General features: G+C 33.3%; 1 protein-coding gene across 2 annotated transcripts; it reads right to left on the reverse strand.

Moving 5' to 3' along the window:
• LOC143082210 (uncharacterized) lies at positions 1-22177 on the reverse strand. 2 transcript variants are annotated; one of them, XM_076257791.1, is made up of 2 exons: positions 21990-22177; positions 1-5974 (listed from the first exon to the last, which is right to left on the reverse strand). In XM_076257791.1, exon 2 carries the CDS (start codon positions 5910-5912, stop codon positions 2802-2804), a length of 3111 nt encoding a protein of 1036 aa, XP_076113906.1. In that variant the 5' UTR covers positions 5913-5974; positions 21990-22177; the 3' UTR covers positions 1-2801. The 2 variants fall into 2 exon arrangements, with proteins under 2 accessions (XP_076113906.1, XP_076113907.1); XM_076257792.1 differs by lacking the exon at positions 21990-22177 and adding an exon at positions 11478-11614.
• Positions 22178-22650: the final 473 nt, after the last annotated feature.

Consider the following 22650-nt stretch of genomic DNA (forward strand, 5'->3'; position numbering starts at 1 on the left):
TTAATGAAAATCACATTTAATAATTCAAAGCATAAATATGCATTTATATATTAAACCACTTTAATAAATTAATACAACGTTTGAATCGTGAACTATTCGGTTTTCGCTTTTTATCCTTTAAAAAAATTAATCTACTCTGACAGCTATCTAAACAGTTTAATTTAACAGAATATTCATACAAATAAGGAAATGCGCAAATAATAACATTTGTCCGGATTTCGATAAACGGGTTAAAGAGAAATATGTATACTGGTTTTTTTTTTATCCCATCTCCCAATTACATACAGAAATATAAACCACGATATACCTTAATTAATCATTTTGTTTTTGATTTTTACTTCAAGGAAATTTAGGGTAAACATCATTTATAATTATCCAAAATAGTTCTTTTAGTTGCAATTAGGATGAACCATACATCACTATAGAATGTCTTATAAAAATAAACTAATCCAATAAAGGACTTGGGTAATAAAAATTACCAATTATCCATTTGTGTATAAATAACAAGAATGAGGTGAATGGTTACACAACTAATGATATATGGCAAAAACAAAAAGATATCCATGAGTTATACCAATACCACTAATCTCTGTGCAATTTCAAAAGCTCTAAATCATAGTGTACATCCGAATAGCATGTTGAAGGCATATACAACACAATAAAATAGCAAAGTTAGTATGATTATATATATAAATTAAATAATCCACTTGCGCACAACATACGTTTTCCGTTGAATTTTGCATAAATGTCTGTCATGCATTGTTAAATATTAATTAAACGGCACACGGAAATCAGTGGTGCAAATCTGTTCTCGATTGTTTTTATTCATTTATTTTATCTTAAATATTTCCAAACGTCGTGCATATCTAAACAAAACTTGAATGTGCTCTTTGCATATGTCCGTAACATTCTTGAGAAGAGTTGAAGTACTGAAGGCATACCCAACAAATATGTGCGTTACAACCTCGACACGTCATGTGGTTGCATCCTTCAATCTTTTCAATCGGAGTTGAACATTTTGGACAGTATTTCGCTCTTCCAGCATTTTGTTTCATCCATAGTTTCAACCCGCCGTCGTCCTTCTTCATACTCTCGACCATTTTGCAAGTAAGACCATCGTGAAATTGATTTTGGCATGCTGTACAGATACGAACTTCACATTCTGGACAACTGAAGAGTTTCTCCTTCTCGGTCACTCGATAAATAAGAGGACAGTCTGCTGTCGGACAATACTTGTACGCTTTTTTGTTCTGCAACACAAAGGAATTGGTAGCTTTCTTCACCAAGAGGTTTATAGGAATTCCAGTGTTGACCGAAAGCTTTGAAATATCCTTCCATGTCCAAAGTTCATTACATCCTTCACCGCTACAGGTTAGTGGGATCGTATTGTTTTTAATGTCAGTTTTAAACTGAAGCTCGACGCAATCTTTACAATATGGATGACCACAGGCTTCAAGTCTGTACAGCTCTCCTTCTTCTATTGGACAGAAACATACCATGCAATCACGAGTTTGTGTAGGTTGTAGCTTGTATTCTTTACGCTTCTGAATTACAAGGGTAATCATTGTCTCTATAAGTGAGCATGCTTTCTCTATAGCTTCAGTTTGCCCTATGAGAGTGATCAAATGAAGCCGGTGATTAAGTTCTATGCACCCAACTCCGGATTCTTGGACAAGCTTATTAAGATCATATTCATACCGCAACATAATCTCCTTCATCACTCCAGGAGGTTTATCTTCCCCTTTCAATGCCAAAGTTTTCGACTTGCTAGTTTTCAATTCCTGTAAATATTCCTCTAGCATTTTAATAGCTCTCATTTGATTTTCTTCTTTTCCGTGAACAGACAGCGATAGGATTCTTTCATCTGACACAACAGTGGTGTCAGTTTTATCAATAACAGTCTTAACCAATCGTTTTCCATCCCAGGTAAAGAGTTTGTTTATATTTTCATGCGAGTCAATGTCCATTACTTTCCCTTTAATTGCCATTAGAATATCGGCCTTCACCTTAATGATAGTCTCTACAATGTCAGAGAGCAAATTCACCACCATGTTACCGTTTCGCAGTTCTTTCTTTTGTATATTCACATTCTCTGTTCGTGACAATTTTTCTACCAATTTATCAACGATGTCACAATATTTGGTATAAACGAGTTTTGGAATCATTAAAGATGTTTTTAAGTCTGCTTTCATTGTCACTATTTGGTCATTCATTGTAAAACCATGATCCATGCCTGCGCATGCAGCAAGACCTTCCTCTGTTTTCGAAAATGATACAAAGGCTAGAAAAGTAAAGTCAGCATCTCTAGGGGGTCTTAAATCCAAGTCATATGAGCCTTCATGAACATACTCTTCTACTTTTTTACGAATGCGTTGGCGACATATGTGTATCATATCTTGTGGTGTGTTAACTTTGTGTCGGATCACTGAAACACGTTCTATGTCACTTGGATCTAGACCTAAAGCATCCATAAACCCCTGACGTAATACATCTTCATTCACATGAGGATTTAGGTTAGCAACATGCACTTCATTAGATCCGTTCTTGCTTGGTTTGATTCGGACCATAGTTCCACCAATAGCTATTGGAGTTATCCTTGTTCTTAAAGCAGACGTTAAATCTGTAAATTTAACAAACCCAAATCTTCTAGATGGCCGTCTGCACCATTGTAGTTTAGTTCTGAATCCACGAATGTCAGTGTTCTGAAATCCGACACTAGGTCTTGCTTTTATATCAACGCCTTCTCGCATTACGTTTACAGCTCGTTCAGCATCTTCTTTCTTCTCAAATGTGATTTTCCCCTAGTTGTTTCGGTTCTTGCTTTTCCAAAATTTCTCAACCTTGACAATTTTACCATATCGTTCAAACATTTTAGTTATTTCTTCTTCTGATCTTTCTTCAAGAAATTTCGGAATTCCTGTGATGAAAATCGTTTTGTATTCATCTACCATTAAAACATCACCTACATTCAGACCAGAACCTATTACAACCCGAACTCCGGTGTTTGTTGATGACAAAAATTGTTCGCTTTTGTCTTGTTGCATTTTCTCTCTCAATTTGTCCACTCTATTTCTAACAATGGTGCCAATATCTTGTTTACAATTCTGTTGAGTATACAGGCTTATTTCTCCTAACTCTTTTGACGCCTCAAGAATTATAACCTTTTCTTTATTTGTTTCCTTGAACGAGTTCTCTAGTTCTCGCAATTTTGAATAACGTGGACCAACAAACTCTCTAAATACCTGTTCTCCAACTTCAAACATTACAAGTAGCTCAACACGCTGCTTACTTAAACTTTCTAAATCAAGCTGAATACAGTTTGTCTCTACAGCTTCCTGAATCCATTCGTCAAGAACAGTTGTTACATTAACTGCAAAGTCACGTGACGTTTTCAGAACCTGTTCTATAACGATCCAGTTTGGAAGTAATCCTAGTGATTTCAATGAAGAGGCAGGGAACAATTGTACTTGTTGCTCTTTCTTTACAACGAGATATCCTGCTTTTTCATGTCCCAAGTAATGGCAGACATTTCGACTAAATGTTTTGAACAACATTATTTGCAATTTCTTGTCGACGTCAGAGGGTAACTTCAGCTTAAACTTTGGCTTTTCTCCAAGGTCATTTTTTAAGATATTCAAAACTTCATTGACCGTTTCACGAACTCCACGGATTGATTTTCCGTTGATAGAATTTTCGGAACACCAAGCCCCTTTTGTTTTTTCCGGTTGGTCATGCCATTCTCTGTAAACATTAAGCATTGTCATAAGATCTCCACCTTCATGACAAAACCTTACTTTAAGTTTGTCCGCTTTGCTTTTCTCTTCGTTTGATCCAGATCGGTAAAAGATAGAACCACCTGCTGCACAACCGGCAGATAAAATTAAAGCTTCAATGCCTACATCTTCCTTAATCGCATCGTGAATGAATCCTCCAAATTTTGGATCAATAGGTAGTTTTGCGATCCATTTCCCAAGTTGTGTTATCTTGTTATTAGACACTGCACCTACTGACTCTAGTGTTTCCATGGCAGCATCCATCATTTCACGCGGAGGGGCTTGCACAAAATCAAAGTCTAATGGAACTACACCGAGTTCCATAAGTTTTAGCAGCGCATGTCCGAGATGAACCCGAAGTATTTCCGGTCGTGAATTTCGCGCCATGTCATTATAGGTATCTAATGAGTACAATCTGAAACATTTTCCGGCATCAGTTCTACCTGCACGTCCTTTTCTCTGATCTGCAGAACTTTTTGTTATTGTAGTTACGCAAAGGGCACTTATGTTTCGTTTCGGATCAAACTGCATTTCCTTAGCTACACCTGTATCTATGACGTACTTTATTCCTGGAATAGTTATAGATGTTTCTGCACTGTTTGTGGCAAACACAATTTTCCTTTTGCCTTTCGGAGGTGGGTCAAATACCTTTTGTTGTTCAATAGGTTGTAAACGTCCATGGAGGGGTAAACAAATAAAGTCAGTCTCGGAATTCAATGCATTTGCAAAAGCATTACAGCATCTTTCCACTTCAATTGGGGAAGTTAGAAATGTGAGAACGTCCCCTTTTTCTTCGCTATGATGAACTTCTATAGTCTTGTCTAATGCTGCCTGTTCATAATTTTCTGACGTTAATTCATCTTCTGTCCACGTGACGTCGACAGGAAACATTCGACCAGAAACTGACAGTACCGGACATGTTCCAAAGTAATCCACAAACACTTCAGGGTCTATAGTTGCAGAGGTAATTACCACTCTAAGATCTGGTCTGTTATTGATGCTCTTTTTTATCATACCCAGTAGGAGGTCAGTATAAATGCTTCTTTCATGGGCCTCATCTACAATAATGCACGAGTATGCAGAAAAGTTCTCATCTTTAAGACATTCGTTTAATAACATATGATCAGTCATATAAAGTATTTTCGTATCATGTGACTGCCTTATTTGCATTCCTACTTTATATCCTACAAGTTGTCCAACAGATGTTCTCATTTCTTGTGAAACATGTGTTGCAAGACTAATGGCGGCAATTTTACGTGGTTGAGTACACACTATGAATCCGGTGTTAGCTAATCCGGCCTGGTACATGTACTGTGCTACTTGTGTACTCTTTCCAGATCCTGTTTCACCAAGTAAAATTGAAACCTTGTTTTCGGTTACCATTGATATTATATCTGTTCTTCGGGCGTACATTGGTAAAGCAGAAATCAATCGGGCACACTCGACTTGGAATGCTGAATAGATTATTTTAAGTTCGGAATCAATCTTTTTTGTTTCTCTTACCTTTTCAAGTTTGTCAATTGTGCATTGTAAGAAATCCCGAAACTCTTTCTTTTGCAGGTCCATTTCTTTGAGCTTAGATTTCAAAGCTTTCACTTCGCCTTCTACCATGTCTACTCGGTTGAATTCGTCCATTGACATGAATCCTTTCTTTTTATATCCAGTTTGATCAATTCTGTTTTTAATACTATCTATCTGACCTTGGTGTGTAGAAAGAACATCACTAGCTTCGTTCGTCATCTTGTCTAAATGTTGTGACAACTGGCTCTCTGTCGAAATCTGACGTTTAACAAGTTCTTGTCTTGCTATTATTTTAATGTTCGACTTTTTATTGTGAGTTACAAAGTCGTAAAGGGCTTCTTTAATTTGCCTCGCACTGGAGAACTCTGCAATACAGTTTGCGCCTCCATTTCCATGTCGGAATTCTTTAAAAGGAAATGACCTGCGTGTTACCTTCTCCAAAAGGCTCCTTAATTGTTCTTCATTTCCATCAAAGTTGATAATATTGAGATATAAATTTTGACCTTTTTTCTTCGACTCTGTTTTCTGTTCGCGCAAGGCACGTCGCTCTATGTTTCTTCCACTTTGATTAGAACTTGTTTTAGCCATTCTACCTTGCGTTCCATAACTGTATTCCATTCTGTCGTAGTTATAGTATTGCAACGTCTATAGAAGAGGATGGCTGTATCGTTTCTTTTCAACTGAAAAAAAGAGTAGAACAATTATTATCTCAGATTTTGGAGGAGGATTCAATGCACTTCAATACAGGGCTATTCTCAGAAAGTTTTCCAATCGTTACTTAACTTTATTTATCACAGTTTAGTGTATTTTGATGTTGGTGTCACTCGCGGAGCAGGAAATGACCACCCTTCCGTGCACCTGAGTTCAATCACAGTTTTTGTAGTGTTCCTATTAGACTAATAGTTTTTTTGTGTAGTATTTTGTGAAATCTTACTCGCTTTTTCCGTCGGATTTCTTTGCCATATATACCTAAAATTTAAGGTTGCTCCTTCGCACCTTTCTATCATTTTTTTCCAAATATAAAATATGTATTCTTTACTGTGAGGGAATAAATTGAGAGATGCAAGAAAATAAAAAAATCAAATACAAAATGAGAGCTTTTCTTAACTACCTATTGATTAATCATATGATATGATTCATATATTCTTTTAGTTATATTCAGAAATGGTCAGGACTAAATCCTGTGGATATTATCAAAGAATCAAACTTCAGAACGTGCCATTTTATAAAACCGAAGTTAAAGGGGCACTGGCTGCTAGCTATATACAAACTACAAACTTTAAAATATGATTCGTTTTGGTTCAATTATTAATGACAGTGAAATAGTGAAATAATTCGCTTTTAGCTGCCACTTCGGTTCAATTTTCAATTGTCAAAATAAGTTAAGAAACGTCGATGAATTATTCACTTGCAAGTGAATAAGGCGACCTCATTGAATCCATAATCACTTGACATTCAATGCAATGCCTTAAAAAAGTTTAATAATTTGGATATACGTTGTAGCGATCATATGAAAATGAATTATTACATGCTCATGTTCTTAAGTTAAACAAACAATTTTCATTCTCAGTTTGGGTTTTTTTTCTTTTTTTTCACACTTTTAGTGATGAAAATAGTTTTTCATTCTTTCGTTTATTAATTGAGGGTTCACGCATATCAGGACTATCAGGGGTTCACGCATATTTATTTATAGTTAGAAATATGGTCTATGGAGAAATATTCGGAAACTTTCTTTTTGTTCATTCGGAACATTTTTTCTTCTTATCTGTATCAGCATCCTGCAATTAAGAGCACTGACCTCCATACGGGGTATTCAATATATTTAAAACATGGCAATAATTAAAAACTTTACACTGATTGCTTACTCACTTATATGCTATATGATAATAAAATATATAGTTGAAAATCTATATAGAAAAAACGAAATAGCTATCCATACGTATAAATTTTAAAGAATAATAATGATTCAAACCATGGACACATGTACCTCAGTCTTCCAAACATTCATAAAATTCATTTAGAAATAATTAATGAGGCATTGCGAACTGGTCAACTAGTATGATACAAGTTTTTTTAGGGTATTTTGTGGGTCTCTTTCAAACATAAAAATTCAGACTTTAGATTTAATATATGTGTAGCATATTTGCCTCCGGAAAACTCAACCAGGCAGGTTGATAAAGATGTATTTTTTGACACACTAATTACACAGGTGTATGAGCATCAAAATTCTGGTCCCTTTTTGATTTGTGGAGATTTTAATAGTAGATGTGGAGATGAAAACGATTATATTGTTGGTGTCAATGATCTATGTCCAAGAGATATCACGGCCGACACTCGGCTAACCGAGAGATAGGTCGGTTAATCTATATTGAGTATGCGGCTATATCGGCGGTTGGTCTGTTAATCGGGTTGGTTATACGTCTGTTAAGAGTAAAACGCACAATTTTAATATTAAAATCTATTTAATATACAGATTTTAGGTACATTATAAGAATCAAATCAAAAAAAGAAAAGTGTCTGACAAAATGATATATATCATAGAACATTTTCCAACTGTAAAAACATTTCATAGTCTGCACTGTTTTCGGTAAAACTAAAAGGCGTCGCGCAAGTATGTAGTATTTATGCTTATACGCATAGCAATTTTTGTAATGAAAGTCGAAAAAAACAATTTTAGATATCATTTAAAGGACACAAAATCGTACTTTGGTTCTAAAATATAAATTGAAATTAGTAAATATTTCATAATTGTAATATAACGTGAGTAATACCACGTTTTAGTGAACATTATGGGAATAAAGTCTGTTAATGGGTTGGACAATTGAAATTGTGTCAGTTAAGAGTTATTTAGCCACGACAATAGTTGTGCTACCTTTATATTTTCCCTTTAAAAAGTTAAGAATGAGATGCTCTTGAGTAAAAAAAAATGACAATACGCTGCAACAGTATCCTTCTAGTAAGAACATTTTTATTTTGACTTCCTTTGCATTTTATTAAGGGGTGTGTCACTTCAATATATGGATACAACACAGGGTACATATAACGTGTAGTCGTTCTCATATGCACATGATATTTGTCACTGGACGTTAAACTCTAAATCGTCAACATCCTCCGATTGGTTCTTTTCTTCTATTACTGAATCATCTGTTGTTTACAAATCAGTCTAAAGAAGTAAATGGAAAGGAGCGAATGCAGCTACATTTGGTTATCTTAAGTTTTAATTCATTTTATTCCGTTTAGTTCCTTTCTACATAAGTGCAGAGGAGAACTGCAGTTGTCCGCATGTAAACTTTTAGCATTTTTACCAATATGAGTACATAGCAATCCGTTACTGTTTCAACACCCAGGGGTGTTTCATGTCTTTATTCTCAAACAGTTATTATTTTTTTCTATCTTTTTTTATTAATGCATCACTTCCTACTGTCCTTATCTATTATTCTATATATTCTGTGTTTCCATCCAGATTCTCGTGTATACAATGCGGGTCCGGATTGGGGGTGTTGTTTATTTCTATATTCTTTAAATTGTCTGTTACTTTTCTCTACATTTTATTTTATCTTACTCATTATTATTTCTTTATTCTTTATATATTCTAGCATCCCAATATATTTTACTTACTGATGTTTAGTTACATTACGACGTTTATCTCTGATTTATATACCGGTTAATACCAATTTAGATACAAATTAGTGTCATTCATGACAACCTAAACAGAATCCACATGATATATGCGACCATTCTTGGATGAAATCAATATGTATAGATTATAACATGCCCTTTTCTATATTAGCCCTGGTATCATCCCGAGACTCCCATATCGGCCTCGAGGCTTTAGCCGAGGTCCGATATGGGTCGAGGGATGATACCAGGGCAAATATGGAAAAACATGTTAAATCTTTAAGCTATTTATCACATATTTAAGTGTTGCAGAAAAGAGGGAAAAAAAGTTCAATTATAACAATTTAATGAAACATAACAGCTAATTCTTTAAAATGTATCCGTATCCGTGATAAACATGTGATAAGATATAAATAACACATAGCTGAGAGGGTGATAGAGCAGATTGGGTCCCGAAAAAACATTGATAACGATCTGCTCTATCACCCTCTCAGCTATGTGATATTTGATGTATTATAATGAATGTCCTTTCATCATTTTCTTTAACAGATGAGTTTTATTATAAAGTATTTTCTATGTAGTCACGTACTTGACAGCGTAACGGGTATTTGAAAAATCATCAGAAGTGAAGTAAATAGACAATAGTAGTGCATTGACTTGACATAAAAACGATACAAGGATTAGGCCCAAACGGGAAAAACGCTCTGCTATCAAGAAAAAAAATATTTTCAATTGTTGTTATTTTGTTATTGTTATTTATTTTATTTAAATTTTGGGTAAATACCCCTTTCAAAAGGCCTCATATCTGGCGGAGAAATATACATCACAATGAACATGATGAAATGTACATCACCAGTTGAAACACATCGATGGTGACGAATGCGTTTAATATCAACAATAAGCATAACACACAATGATTTATAGGTTTTAAAGTAAAAATATTAACAAGTGAAATACGTTTTTCCAACAATTGTAAAAGAAATAAGTTTGAGTCGTTCCACGCTTCGTCGTATAGTAAATTAGAACTTTAAACATTGTCTATAAAATAACGTGATGTAGATTCAATTCATTGTCGTTTAAACTGCCGATTTTTGATTGGTCTAGCCGAGAGGGTGGCATTCCAAAAAATTGTCACCCGCTCAGCCATGTGATAGAGTAAATTAACACCTTCGTATTAGGCAATCAAAATATGGCATTTGAACATGATGTATAATAATACTTTAAAATATTACACTTTTTTATATCAGTTTTCAATATTCATGGCCTAAATTCATTGTTCATGTCAGTGTTTCCGTATATATTATGTTTCATTGCTCATGTGTTGTTTCCGTATATTTTAGCCACTCGTCTTGGGCCTACCCATTTGATCCGATAACACCCGATACAGCAATAAAATTATACTTTTATTGCCATTCATAACTCTTAACAGACCAATTAACAGACCGAGTTTTATACATCCGACCCATTAACAGACCAGGTTTCAAATAAAGATTGATTTATGTCACCAAAATACAGATTTTTGTGTAGATTTTTCACACAATGATATCAATTTGGTTGACAAACATAATGCCTGTCTTTGTTCGATGTTCAAAATATCGCATGCAAGTAAATTCAACCAACGTGTCTTTTTGTGTACATTTTGTGTGTGTAAAATGTGTATAAATTTATTGATGAGTAACACGCCTTTTCATTTTATAGATCGTACATCGAAGCTAGAAAAATAATAATTACACCACTGGATTCAGTACATTGAATTGTTTTGTTAGACATGAATAATTTTTATGATAAACATATATTTAAAAAGTTATACAATGAAACATGCAGAATTTCCAATGATTTCCTCGATAACACCTGATTAACAGACTTTAGCCAACCCGATTAACAGACCCACCGCCGATATAGCCACATACTCAATATAGATTAACCGACCAATCTCTCGGTTAGCCGAGTGTCGGCCGTGGATATAGTTGATTTTAAATGTAATTCTTATATTAACACATTTATTGATTTTTTTAATTAGCGTGAACTGTTGTATACTTAACGGTAGAAACTTTGTTAACAATGATTATACATGTGTAATTTTACGTTCAAGGTTAGTCTCAAGATCGTTTGTACGATTATTCATCTCACCAAACATACTCCGCATATCGACTGACAAATTACTGATCATTTTGGTGACCATAAGCATCTCTGGAGATACGGTTGAATCCACGTGGATCTCAGCTGCCGTCGTTTTATTTAAGATTTGTTCGGTATTAGTTTCGATAGTTTGCATTCCACTATTGGGACTTTTCGGTACATGTTTTGGACGTTTTTGTTTATTTTCGGTGTTTTTTGTACAAATCGTCTCGCTGTCACTATCTTCCGTATTAAGCTTTCTTTTTAAGTTATTCTGTTGTGAACTACTATTGGAAAATAGGTCCCCAAATAAAGAGTCAAACACGGTATTGTGATGAGTAGTTTTCTGTTGTGTCAATGAAAGTTCTATTTTTAGTTTTGTTCAAATAAAAGCTATGAAAAACACTTTTTAAAACAGAGCTTAAGACATATAAAAGTTACACTCACTGCAAAGAATACTCCAAAAGTAATCCTGATAGTCAAAGATATATGAACACTTTATAAATCGCAGTAAAAGTCGAAATTCTTCGGAGACATACAAACATCGACTAATGACAAAGATGGCGTCTATATCATGGTCCTTACGACCGATCATCAATAGGGGTTACTCTCCTACGAGATGGATTGAGATTGAGAAATTATTTGACCTAATATAAAAACCATTATTGAAGAGGCATAACTTTAGATAGCTCTTCAACGATTTTCGGTACTTATACATCTTCGGATTTCAAATGTTTGGCTTTGAGCGTTCCTGATGAAGGTAAATCCAGAAAAGCGCTTCGGACGCAATAAATTTTCAAAGGTGTTGTTTTATATTTTTAGAATTGAATTCTAGATACATCGGATTTCATTAATAAAATAGAGTTACACACAAGATAAAAAGGGAATGCTTTCTTATTGCCTATGATGTAACGTAAAATGCACATATATGCATCAAATTAATGGGTTTAATTTAAGATTTAAATTATTTAATTAGCAAAACAGTGAAATTTATATTTTACACTTCAGTAATCACACTGGTTCAAACTAGATTTTCATTAGTATAAACTCTTGCATTAAATTTACTCACTATATTATTTCGCTCTTTTTATTGGATATAAACTTTTCCTTTGTTGTTAATTGTTTATTTATACTATTGCAAAGTGTTTTCTTTACATTTTTGAATTTGATATTACGTTGAAAATATCAATATTATTAAGCATCAGAGTATATAAATTGTAATGTGTTACAATTGTGTTTTTTATTTACTTCATACATGTATATTGTTTACTGTAATTATTCTTTTTTCTCTTTTCAGAGAACTTGCATCCTGAATATGATGCTGGTTTTCCTCTAACTACTCAAGATCTACATATATTTTGAGTTGGTTTGCTGTTTTGTCCTTTCATTATCTATACACATTTTGAAAGGATGGAGCTTATTTGAAGTGAGAAAAAAGAGTGATGAAAGTATGTCTGGTTTTTATCATCATTATAACTGTTTTGATAGTTATTATTTTATCTTTAATTTTTTTTGGCGGCCTTGCAGGCTTGGCGGATGTTTGCCAAAAAATTTGGTTATATATCTATGTTTATGTATTTTCATTTGTGTATTTAATTATTTATGATATATTGTATTTTGTAATATATTGAAAAAATATTTATATCAGGCAATACAAATTATACCTATTGACTTCCTTTTATTTCACCCACTTGATAATTGGTTTAATTTAAGATTTAAATTATTTAATTAGCAAAACAGTGAAATTTATATTTTACACTTCAGTAATCACACTGGTTCAAACTAGATTTTCATTAGTATAAACTCTTGCATTAAATTTACTCACTATATTATTTCGCTCTTTTTATTGGATATAAACTTTTCCTTTGTTGTTAATTGTTTATTTATACTATTGCAAAGTGTTTTCTTTACATTTTTGAATTTGATATTACGTTGAAAATACCCACCCTCCCTCCCTTGTTAAATTTTTTTTTTTCCTTTTATAAATTCATAGTGGCGGATGTTTGCCAAAAAATTTGGTTATATATCTATGTTTATGTATTTTCATTTGTGTATTTAATTATTTATGATATATTGTATTTTGTAATATATTGAAAAAATATTTATATCAGGCAATACAAATTATACCTATTGACTTCCTTTTATTTCACCCACTTGATAATTGCAATTTTTTTATGCCAAACAACGATAATAAGCAAACAAAAAAACAGGCTCCTGATTTCGGACAGGTATATTAAGTATACATGTATAAGCAGCAAATTAAATGTATTTGCTGGATCCAAACCCATTTCTTATGTGGAACAGGATTTTACGGCATGCACAAACAAATGATAAGTAAGTTGCTTTTGTCTTATTGGTAGGAATAAAGATTCCATATTCTATGAAGCAAAATAATCGTACTTTAACGTTTAATCTCGCTACAAATGTTTGCACCTGTCCTTAGTCAGGAATCTGATGTACAGTAGTTGTCGTCTGTTTATGTAGTTCATACGTGTTTCTCGTTTCTCGTTTTTGTTTAGACCGTTTTTATATAGACCGTTAGTTTTGGTTTTATACTAGTATATTTTGGGGCCCTTTATAGCTTGCTGTTCGGTGTGAGCCAAGGCTCTGTGTTAAATGCCGTACCTTGACCTATAATGGTTTACTTTTATAACTTATTACTTGGATGGAGAGTTATCTCATTGGCACTCGTACCACATCTTCCTATATCTATATAATATGGGTTTTTTTTCACAGAAAAGTAAATAAAATGGCTGTTGGACTACCAATAAGAACCCTAGAAGTGTGATCCATATGGTAGTATTTTGACCTTTCATGTTGGTGTGACAGTGGAAAAAGCAGCTTCGTTTAATATTTAGGACTTTAATATTTAATTCTCAATTTTGATATTTTAGACATTAATTATCTGTGTTTTATTATTCATTATATTTTATAATTTCATTTCTATTTACATTTCGTATCCAGGACTTAAAATCAACATTCTTTGATATGCATTTAATTCTCAGTTTGGGCATTGAGTGACATGTTTCAATCGGTTAGCTAATTAGTGACATTTTACCTTATTCATAATGTATGTTCTTAATTGTCATAATCAGATTATCATTTAATATCTATTCTTCAAGTTCTAAAAATAGTTTAATCTTTGTCAGTGAACAATATCACACAAATTAATTGTTATTTGTTATGTCCATACTTGTTAATTCAATTGTGTATAAATACTTGTTTATAATTTCTATAAGCAAGATTTGGACTCAGGACTTTACACTGAACACAGTCCATCTGTAATAAAAGTATTAGTATTCCATGCTGAATTATTGGTTTATTCATCGCTAGTTCAGAGTCTCAAGTAGTTAGTTTTCACCAGAGTTTCAGAGTTCAGAGTTTTCATTGCTATTCACAGCAATCGTTCGTTGTGTGATCAGGTGCACCAAACAGTTTCAGTAACAAGAGGCCATTCAGTCAGGCTATAGTCCAGCATGTGGGAGGTGTGGCAAATTTCACAAACATTATATTTGTAACTCTTTCAATCAGAGATGTTATTCGTGCGGAAAATTGTCACCGGGGAAACTGGGTGACTTGTCGGGTGTGTAACAAGAGCCTGACTGAATGGCCTTTTGTTACTGAAACTGTGTGATGCACCTGATCACACAACGAACGATTGCTCTGAATAGCAATGAGAACTCTGAATACTGTTGAAACCTAACTTTTCAGACTCTGGAACTAGCGATGAATAAACCAATAATTCAGCAAGGAATACGAATACTTTTATTACAGATGGACTGTGTTCAGTGTAAAGTCCTGAGTCCAAATCTTGCTTATTGAAATTATAAGCAAGTATTTATACACAATTGAAATGACAAGAATAGACATAACAAATAACAATTAATTTGAGTGATATTGTTCACTGACAAAGATTAAACTATTTTTAGAACTTGAAGAATAGATATTAAATGATAATCTGATTATGACAATTAAGAACATACATTATGAATAAGGTAAAATGTCACTAATTAGGTAACAGATTGAAACATGTCACTCAATGTCCAAACTAAGAATTAAAAAGCATGTTGATTTTAAGACCTGGATACGAAATGTAAATAGAAACGAAATTATAAAATAAAATGAATTATAAAACACAGAGAATTAAAGTCTAAAATATCACAATTGAGAATTTTGTATTAAAGTCCAAAATAATAAACGAAGCTGCTTTTTCCACTGTCACATATGCCTCTCCTCCCAATTAAGTCCGTCCTCGGACTTAGCACTATCTATATCGGCCGCCTCTTCGGTTGTTATAGTGTCTGTTATGATTGGGTCGCTGTTGGTTTTGGCAGGATACAAGATGGAGTTCGTGGTTAAGGTCCTGAAGTTGAAAAGTCAATTGAGAAATCGAGTCCGCTTGAAAATTTACCTTTGAACATAGGTCTGCCTTTTCTTTTTCCAATGCTTGTTTTTCATTTTTCAATGATTGGATTTCATCCGTAAATTCGATCGAACGTAAATAGTATAGATCTTGGACCATTTTCACAGTTCCGTCCTTTTCACTTACTTGGTCCTTTAATTCTTGAATTTGATTCACATATTCCTCTATGTTTATGCGCGAAGCACTTTCTTCTTTCTGTTGACGAAGGTTTTCAAGATCTTGCTTGAACTGGTCTCTCTCTGTTTCGATGATTTGCTGAATCTTTAATTGAATTTTGAGTGCCTCGATGCACTTTTGCTGTTCTAGATTTGTATTCCTTTCCTTGATCATTTTCTGTTTCACACTTTTTAATTCTGTTTTGAGCACATTTGAAATATCCAAATATTGAATGAACGGTGAATTACGCATACCAGAGAATGGTAAAGCACGGATAATATTTTTACACTGAATATAGCTGTTTATCCTAGCTGTATCGCGCTCTTTCTGTTTTCTGGATTTCACACTAACTGATTTACTTTTGCTGTCTTTTGTAACTTTAGAAAAACACTTACTAGAATAATGTCCGAATTTTCCGCACGAATAACATCTCTGATTGAAAGAGTTACAAATATAATGTTTGTGAAATTTGCCACACCTCCCACATGCTGGACTATAACCTGACTGGATGTTCCATGGTCTCCATTGTGGTCGGAAGCTGTACTCCATCACTGAATATTGTCTACGCTACTTGTCTGGGAACTCGCTTGGCTGCTTGAGGTCTCTGGATCGTGTGCTGAGCATAGAAGTCAGCACGCCGTCGTCGTCCACCAATCTGTCACCGGGGAAACTGGGTGACTTGTGAGGTTGTGTAACAAGAGCCTGACTGAATGGCCTCTTGTTACTGAAACTGTTTGGTGCACCTGATCACACAACGAACGATTGCTGTGAATAGCAATGAAAACTCTGAACTCTGAAACTCTGGTGAAAACTAACTACTTGAGACTCTGAACTAGCGATGAATAAACCAATAATTCAGCATGGAATACTAATACTTTTATTACAGATGGACTGTGTTCAGTGTAAAGTCCTGAGTCCAAATCTTGCTTATAGAAATTATAAACAAGTATTTATACACAATTGAATTAACAAGTATGGACATAACAAATAACAATTAATTTGTGTGATATTGTTCACTGACAAAGATTAAACTATTTTTAGAACTTGAAGAATAGATATTAAATGATAATCTGATTATGACAATTAAGAACATACATTATGAATAAGGTAAAATGTCACTAATTAGCTAACCGATTGAAACATGTCACTCAATGCCCAAACTGAGAATTAAATGCATATCAAAGAATGTTGATTTTAAGTCCTGGATACGAAATGTAAATAGAAATGAAATTATAAAATATAATGAATAATAAAACACAGATAATTAATGTCTAAAATATCAAAATTGAGAATTAAATATTAAAGTCCTAAATATTAAACGAAGCTGCTTTTTCCACTGTCACATAAATTATAAACAAGTATTTATACACAATTGAATTAACAAGTATGGACATAACAAATAACAATTAATTTGTGTGATATTGTTCACTGACAAAGATTAAACTATTTTTAGAACTTGAAGAATAGATATTAAATGATAATCTGATTATGACAATTAAGAACATACATTATGAATAAGGTAAAATGTCACTAATTAGCTAACCGATTGAAACATGTCACTCAATGCCCAAACTGAGAATTAAATGCATATCAAAGAATGTTGATTTTAAGTCCTGGATACGAAATGTAAATAGAAATGAAATTATAAAATATAATGAATAATAAAACACAGATAATTAATGTCTAAAATATCAAAATTGAGAATTAAATATTAAAGTCCTAAATATTAAACGAAGCTGCTTTTTCCACTGTCACATAAATTATAAACAAGTATTTATACACAATTGAATTAACAAGTATGGACATAACAAATAACAATTAATTTGTGTGATATTGTTCACTGACAAAGATTAAACTATTTTTAGAACTTGAAGAATAGATATTAAATGATAATCTGATTATGACAATTAAGAACATACATTATGAATAAGGTAAAATGTCACTAATTAGCTAACCGATTGAAACATGTCACTCAATGCCCAAACTGAGAATTAAATGCATATCAAAGAATGTTGATTTTAAGTCCTGGATACGAAATGTAAATAGAAATGAAATTATAAAATATAATGAATAATAAAACACAGATAATTAATGTCTAAAATATCAAAATTGAGAATTAAATATTAAAGTCCTAAATATTAAACGAAGCTGCTTTTTCCACTGTCACATTGGTAAAAATTAATATCGAAATAAAAACATTAATTATCTCCTCACTTTATATTAAACACCACTCTCAACATACCCAAATTGTCCTGATTTACAATTAAAAAAAATATATTATCCTCCACACAGATGATAATGAAAACACTGAGGTATAATTTACAATTCAGTTGGAATAAGATTTGCATAAAAAAAAGTTCTAAGGTAAGGTTCACGTCTTGACTTTTTTTTTCTAAAAAAGCAACTTGTTATAATGTTAGGTAGGATAGGATGAATTAATATTAAAAGGGAGATGATTCAGATTTCTTTAATTCAATTTTTACTCCGTCATGTAATAACTAGAGGCTCTAAAGAGCCTGTGTGATTGTCGCTCACCTTGGTCTATGTGAATATTAAACAAAGGACGCAGATAGCTTCATGACAAAATTGTGTTTTGATGATGGTGATGTGTTTGTACATCTTACTTTACTGAACATTCTTGCTGCTTACAATTATCTCTATCTATAATGAACTTGGCCCAGTAGTTTCAGTGGAAAATGATAGTTAAAATTAAAAAAATTATGAAAATTGTTAAAAATTTACTATAAAGGAAGAAAAGTAACTCCTTAGGGGTCAACTGACCAGTTTGGTCATGTTGACTTATTTTTAGGTCTTACTTTGCTGTACATTATTGCTCTTTACAATTTATCTCTATCTATAATAATATTCAAAATAATAACAAAAACTGCAAAATTTCCTTAAAATGACTAATTCAGGGGAAGCAACTTAACAATGGGTTGTCCGATCCATCTGAAAATTTTCAGGGCAGATAGATCTTGACCTGATAAACAATATAACCACAGTCAGATTTGATCTAAATGCTTTGGTTTTTGAGTTATAAGCCAAAAAGTGCATTTTACCCCTATGTTCTATTTTTAGCCATGGCGGCCATCTTGGTTGGATGGCCCGGTCACCGGACACATTTTTAAAACTAGATACCCAAAAGATGATTGTGGCCAAGTTTAGATTCATTTGGCCCAGTAGTTTCAGAGGAGATGATTTTTGTAAAAGATAACTAAGATTTACGAAAAGTGGTTAAAAATTGACTATAAAGGGCAATAACTCCTAAAGGGGTCAACTGACTAATTTGATTATGTTGACTTATTTTTAGGTCTAACTTTGCTGTACATTATTGCTCTTTACAATTTATCTCTATCTATAATAATATTCAAAATAATAACAAAAACCTGCAAAATTTCCTTAAAATTACTAATTCAGGGGAAGCAACTTAACAACGGATTGTCCGATCCATCTGAAAATTTTCAGGGCAGATAGATCTTGACCTTATAAACAATTCTACCACAGTCAGATTTGATCTAAATGCTTTTGTTTTTGAGTTATAATCCAAAAAGTGCATTTTACCCCCATGTTCTATTTTTAGCCGTGACGGCCATCTTGGTTGGATGGCCCGGTCACCGGACACATTTTTAAAACTAAATACCCAAAAGATGATTGTGGCCAAGTTTGGATTCATTTGGCCCAGTAGTTCAAGAGGAGAAGATTTTTGTAAAAGATAACTAAGATTTACGAAAAATGGTTAAAAATTGACTATAAAGGGCAATAACTGCTAAAGGGGTCAACTGACCATTTTGATCATCTTGACTTATTTTTAGGTCTTACTTTGCTGTACATTATTGCTGTTTACAATTTATCTCTATCTATAATAATATTCAAAATAATAACAAAAAACTGCAAAAATTTTTTAAAATGACTAATTCAGGGGAAGCAACTTAACAATGGGTTGTCCGATCCATCAGAAAATTTTCAGGGCAGATAGATCTTGACCTGATAAACAATTTAACCACAGTCAGATTTGATCTAAATGCTTTGGTTTTTGAGTTATAAGCCAAAAAGTGCATTTTACCCCTATGTTCTATTTTAAGCCATGGCGGCCATCTTGGTTGGATGGCCCGGTCACCGGACACATGTTTAAAACTAGATACCCAAAAAATGATTGTGGCCAAGTTTAGATTCATTTGGCCCAGTAGTTTCAGAGGAAATGATTTTTGTAAAAGATAACTAAGATTTACGAAAAGTGGTTAAAAATTGACTATAAAGGGCAATAACTCCTAAAGGGGTCAACTGACTAATTTGATTATGTTGACTTATTTTTAGGTCTAACTTTGCTGTACATTATTGCTCTTTACAATTTATCTCTATCTATAATAATATTCAAAATAATAACAAAAACCTGCAAAATTTCCTTAAAATTACTAATTCAGCGGCAGCAACCTAACAACGGATTGTCCGATCCATCTGAAAATTTTCAGGGCAGATAGATCTTGACCTGATAAACAATTCCACCACAGTCAGATTTGATCTAAATGCTTTTGTTTTTGAGTTATAATCCAAAAAGTGCATTTAACCCTTATGTTCTATTTTTAGCCGTGACGGCCATCTTTGTTGGATGGCCCGGTCACCGGACACATTTTTAAAACTAGATACCCAATAGATGATTGTGGCCAAGTTTGGATTCATTTGGCCCAGTAGTTTCAGAGGAGATGATTTTTGTAAAAGATAACTAAGATTTACGAAAAATGGTTAAAAATTGACTATAAAGGGCAATAACTGCTAAAGGGGTCAACTGACCATTTTGATCATCTGACTTATTTTTAGGTCTTATTTTGCTGTACATTATTGCTGTTTACAATTTATCTCTATCTATAATAATATTCAAAATAATAACAAAAAACTGCAAAATTTCCTTAAAATTACTAATTCAGGGGCAGCAACCTAACAACGGGTTGTCCGATCCATCTGACAATTTCAGGGCAGATAGATCTTTACCTGGTAAACAACTTTACCACAGTCAGATTTGATCTAAATGCTTTGGTTTTTGAGTTATAAGCCAAAAACTGCATTTTACCCCTATGTTCTGTTTTTAGCCATGGTAAACATCTTGGTTGGTTGGTCGGGTCACCGGACACATTTTTTTTTAAACTAGATACCCCAATGATGATTGTGGCCAAGTTTGGTTCAATTTGGCCCAGTAGTTTCAGAGGAGAAGATTTTTGTAAAAGTTTACAGACGACGGATGACGGTCGCAGGTCGCAGGTCGACGACGAACGACGGACGCCAAGTGATAAGAAAAGCTCAGTAAGCCCTTCGGACCAGGTGAGCTAAAAAAAAATATGGGGAGATGTGGTATGCAACGTGGTTGCCAATAACACAACTCTCCACCAGAGTCAAAATTACGAACACTTTAGCAACTATGTCTCCTACGCTCTTCACCCATACCCCATAGCTATCTATAAAAGGCCCTGAAAACAAAATGTATTTAAAGAGAAAACAAACGGTCAGATTTAGTATGTACGAAACATCAAATAAAAAATATAAATTACTTTAAGGTGTAGTCAAAAAAAATCTACGATTTTAAAATTGATAAGTATAGGCTTATAAATTTTGGTCCATAAAGTTTTTGAGTTATAAGTCGAAAGAGCATCAGTTGTGGAACAAAATATATATGCCTATAACATGTTCAAATGGAGAATGTGTTCATGGAACACAGACGATGTCCCCGCTGCCATATGTATACATGTATATACAACGTTATAAAGGCATAAATACCTCAAGAACTGTAAAAGTGACGCCACTCAAATGTGAACTTGATCTGAGTTTTGTTGTAATAAGCATTGTGCACAAGTTTCATAACATTTGGTTGAGGCATAGTAAAGTGAAAGTACAGAAACAAATATTTTAGGATTTTTTTCCAATTGTAAAGGGGAATAACTCTAGAACAGTAAATGTGACGCCTTCAAAATTCAAACTTGATCTGGGTTTTGCAGTAATAAACATTTTGTATAAGTTTCATAACATTTGATTGAGGCAAACTAAAGTTAGAGAACGGTAACCAATTTTGGGACGTATACATGTACAGACGGACAAGGGTGAAAATTTAATGTCCCCTCCGCTATGTCGGCCGGGGGGCATAAAAATGTGAGTTTATTGAGCTACTTTTCGAGGTACTTTTTTTTTTAATTGGTGGGACAAGGCTAACTCGGACTTATACATTATATTTGCATTGGTATCATTTGGGTCTCAAATCGAAAGTAAGAAATCTAGTCTGAACATCTGACACAAAAAAAAACTCCCGTTCCTTAAGCCGCTAAGGTCCGAGTGTCAATGTTGTATCCCCCTAGAGCTCACGATAAAAGCTCCATAATGTTTATAAGAGTACTTACCAGACACACAGCAATGTGTTACATTTTTGTGACATATCATATGGACGATCGAGCGGTCATATCTCGGTATCCAGCATTGTAGGTCTGTGGATTTTCAAGAAATGCACTTTCTCGATGTTATTTAAATGGGTTATTCCCACGACTATAAATATAGAACATGTCGTGTACAACATGTACAACTGTGTGTTTGCTGTGTCAGGAAAATTATTGACGCATCATAAGTTCAATTTTTCAACGGTTACGGTGGTCTACGATTGAGATTAACAACTATTCCCGCTAAAATTAAATAAGTGTAAAGAAAAAGTAGAAAACAATTAAAAAACAGCATTACTGACAAGTATCAATTTACTGGGAGTAATTTATATGTTAATGAAATTGTGAATGCATTACTTAAGTTATATACATATTTCATACTTATAATTAAATAAATAAATAAATAATAATTTTATTGGTGTAAATTCCTATACAGAAATGATACCAGCCGACATATACAAAATACAAATACAAAAATTAACAAACAAACAAACAAAAAACAACCAAACATATTTTCTCAATGATCAGGATAAGAGATACATATTTTATATTTACATTGCGTGGAGGTGTTATTCGTGTGTTATTCATACAAAGAAATCTACCCGGAAATTTGTGTTTAATTATAGTC

This window comes from Mytilus galloprovincialis, chromosome 7, assembly GCF_965363235.1.
Source record: "Mytilus galloprovincialis chromosome 7, xbMytGall1.hap1.1, whole genome shotgun sequence".
Classification (NCBI taxonomy): Eukaryota; Metazoa; Mollusca; class Bivalvia; order Mytilida; family Mytilidae; genus Mytilus; species Mytilus galloprovincialis.

Coding starts and splice junctions, on each gene's coding strand:
- LOC143082210 (XM_076257791.1), bottom strand. CDS start 5,912: ATGGAATACAGTTATGGAACGCAAGGTAGAATGGCTAAAACAAGTTCT.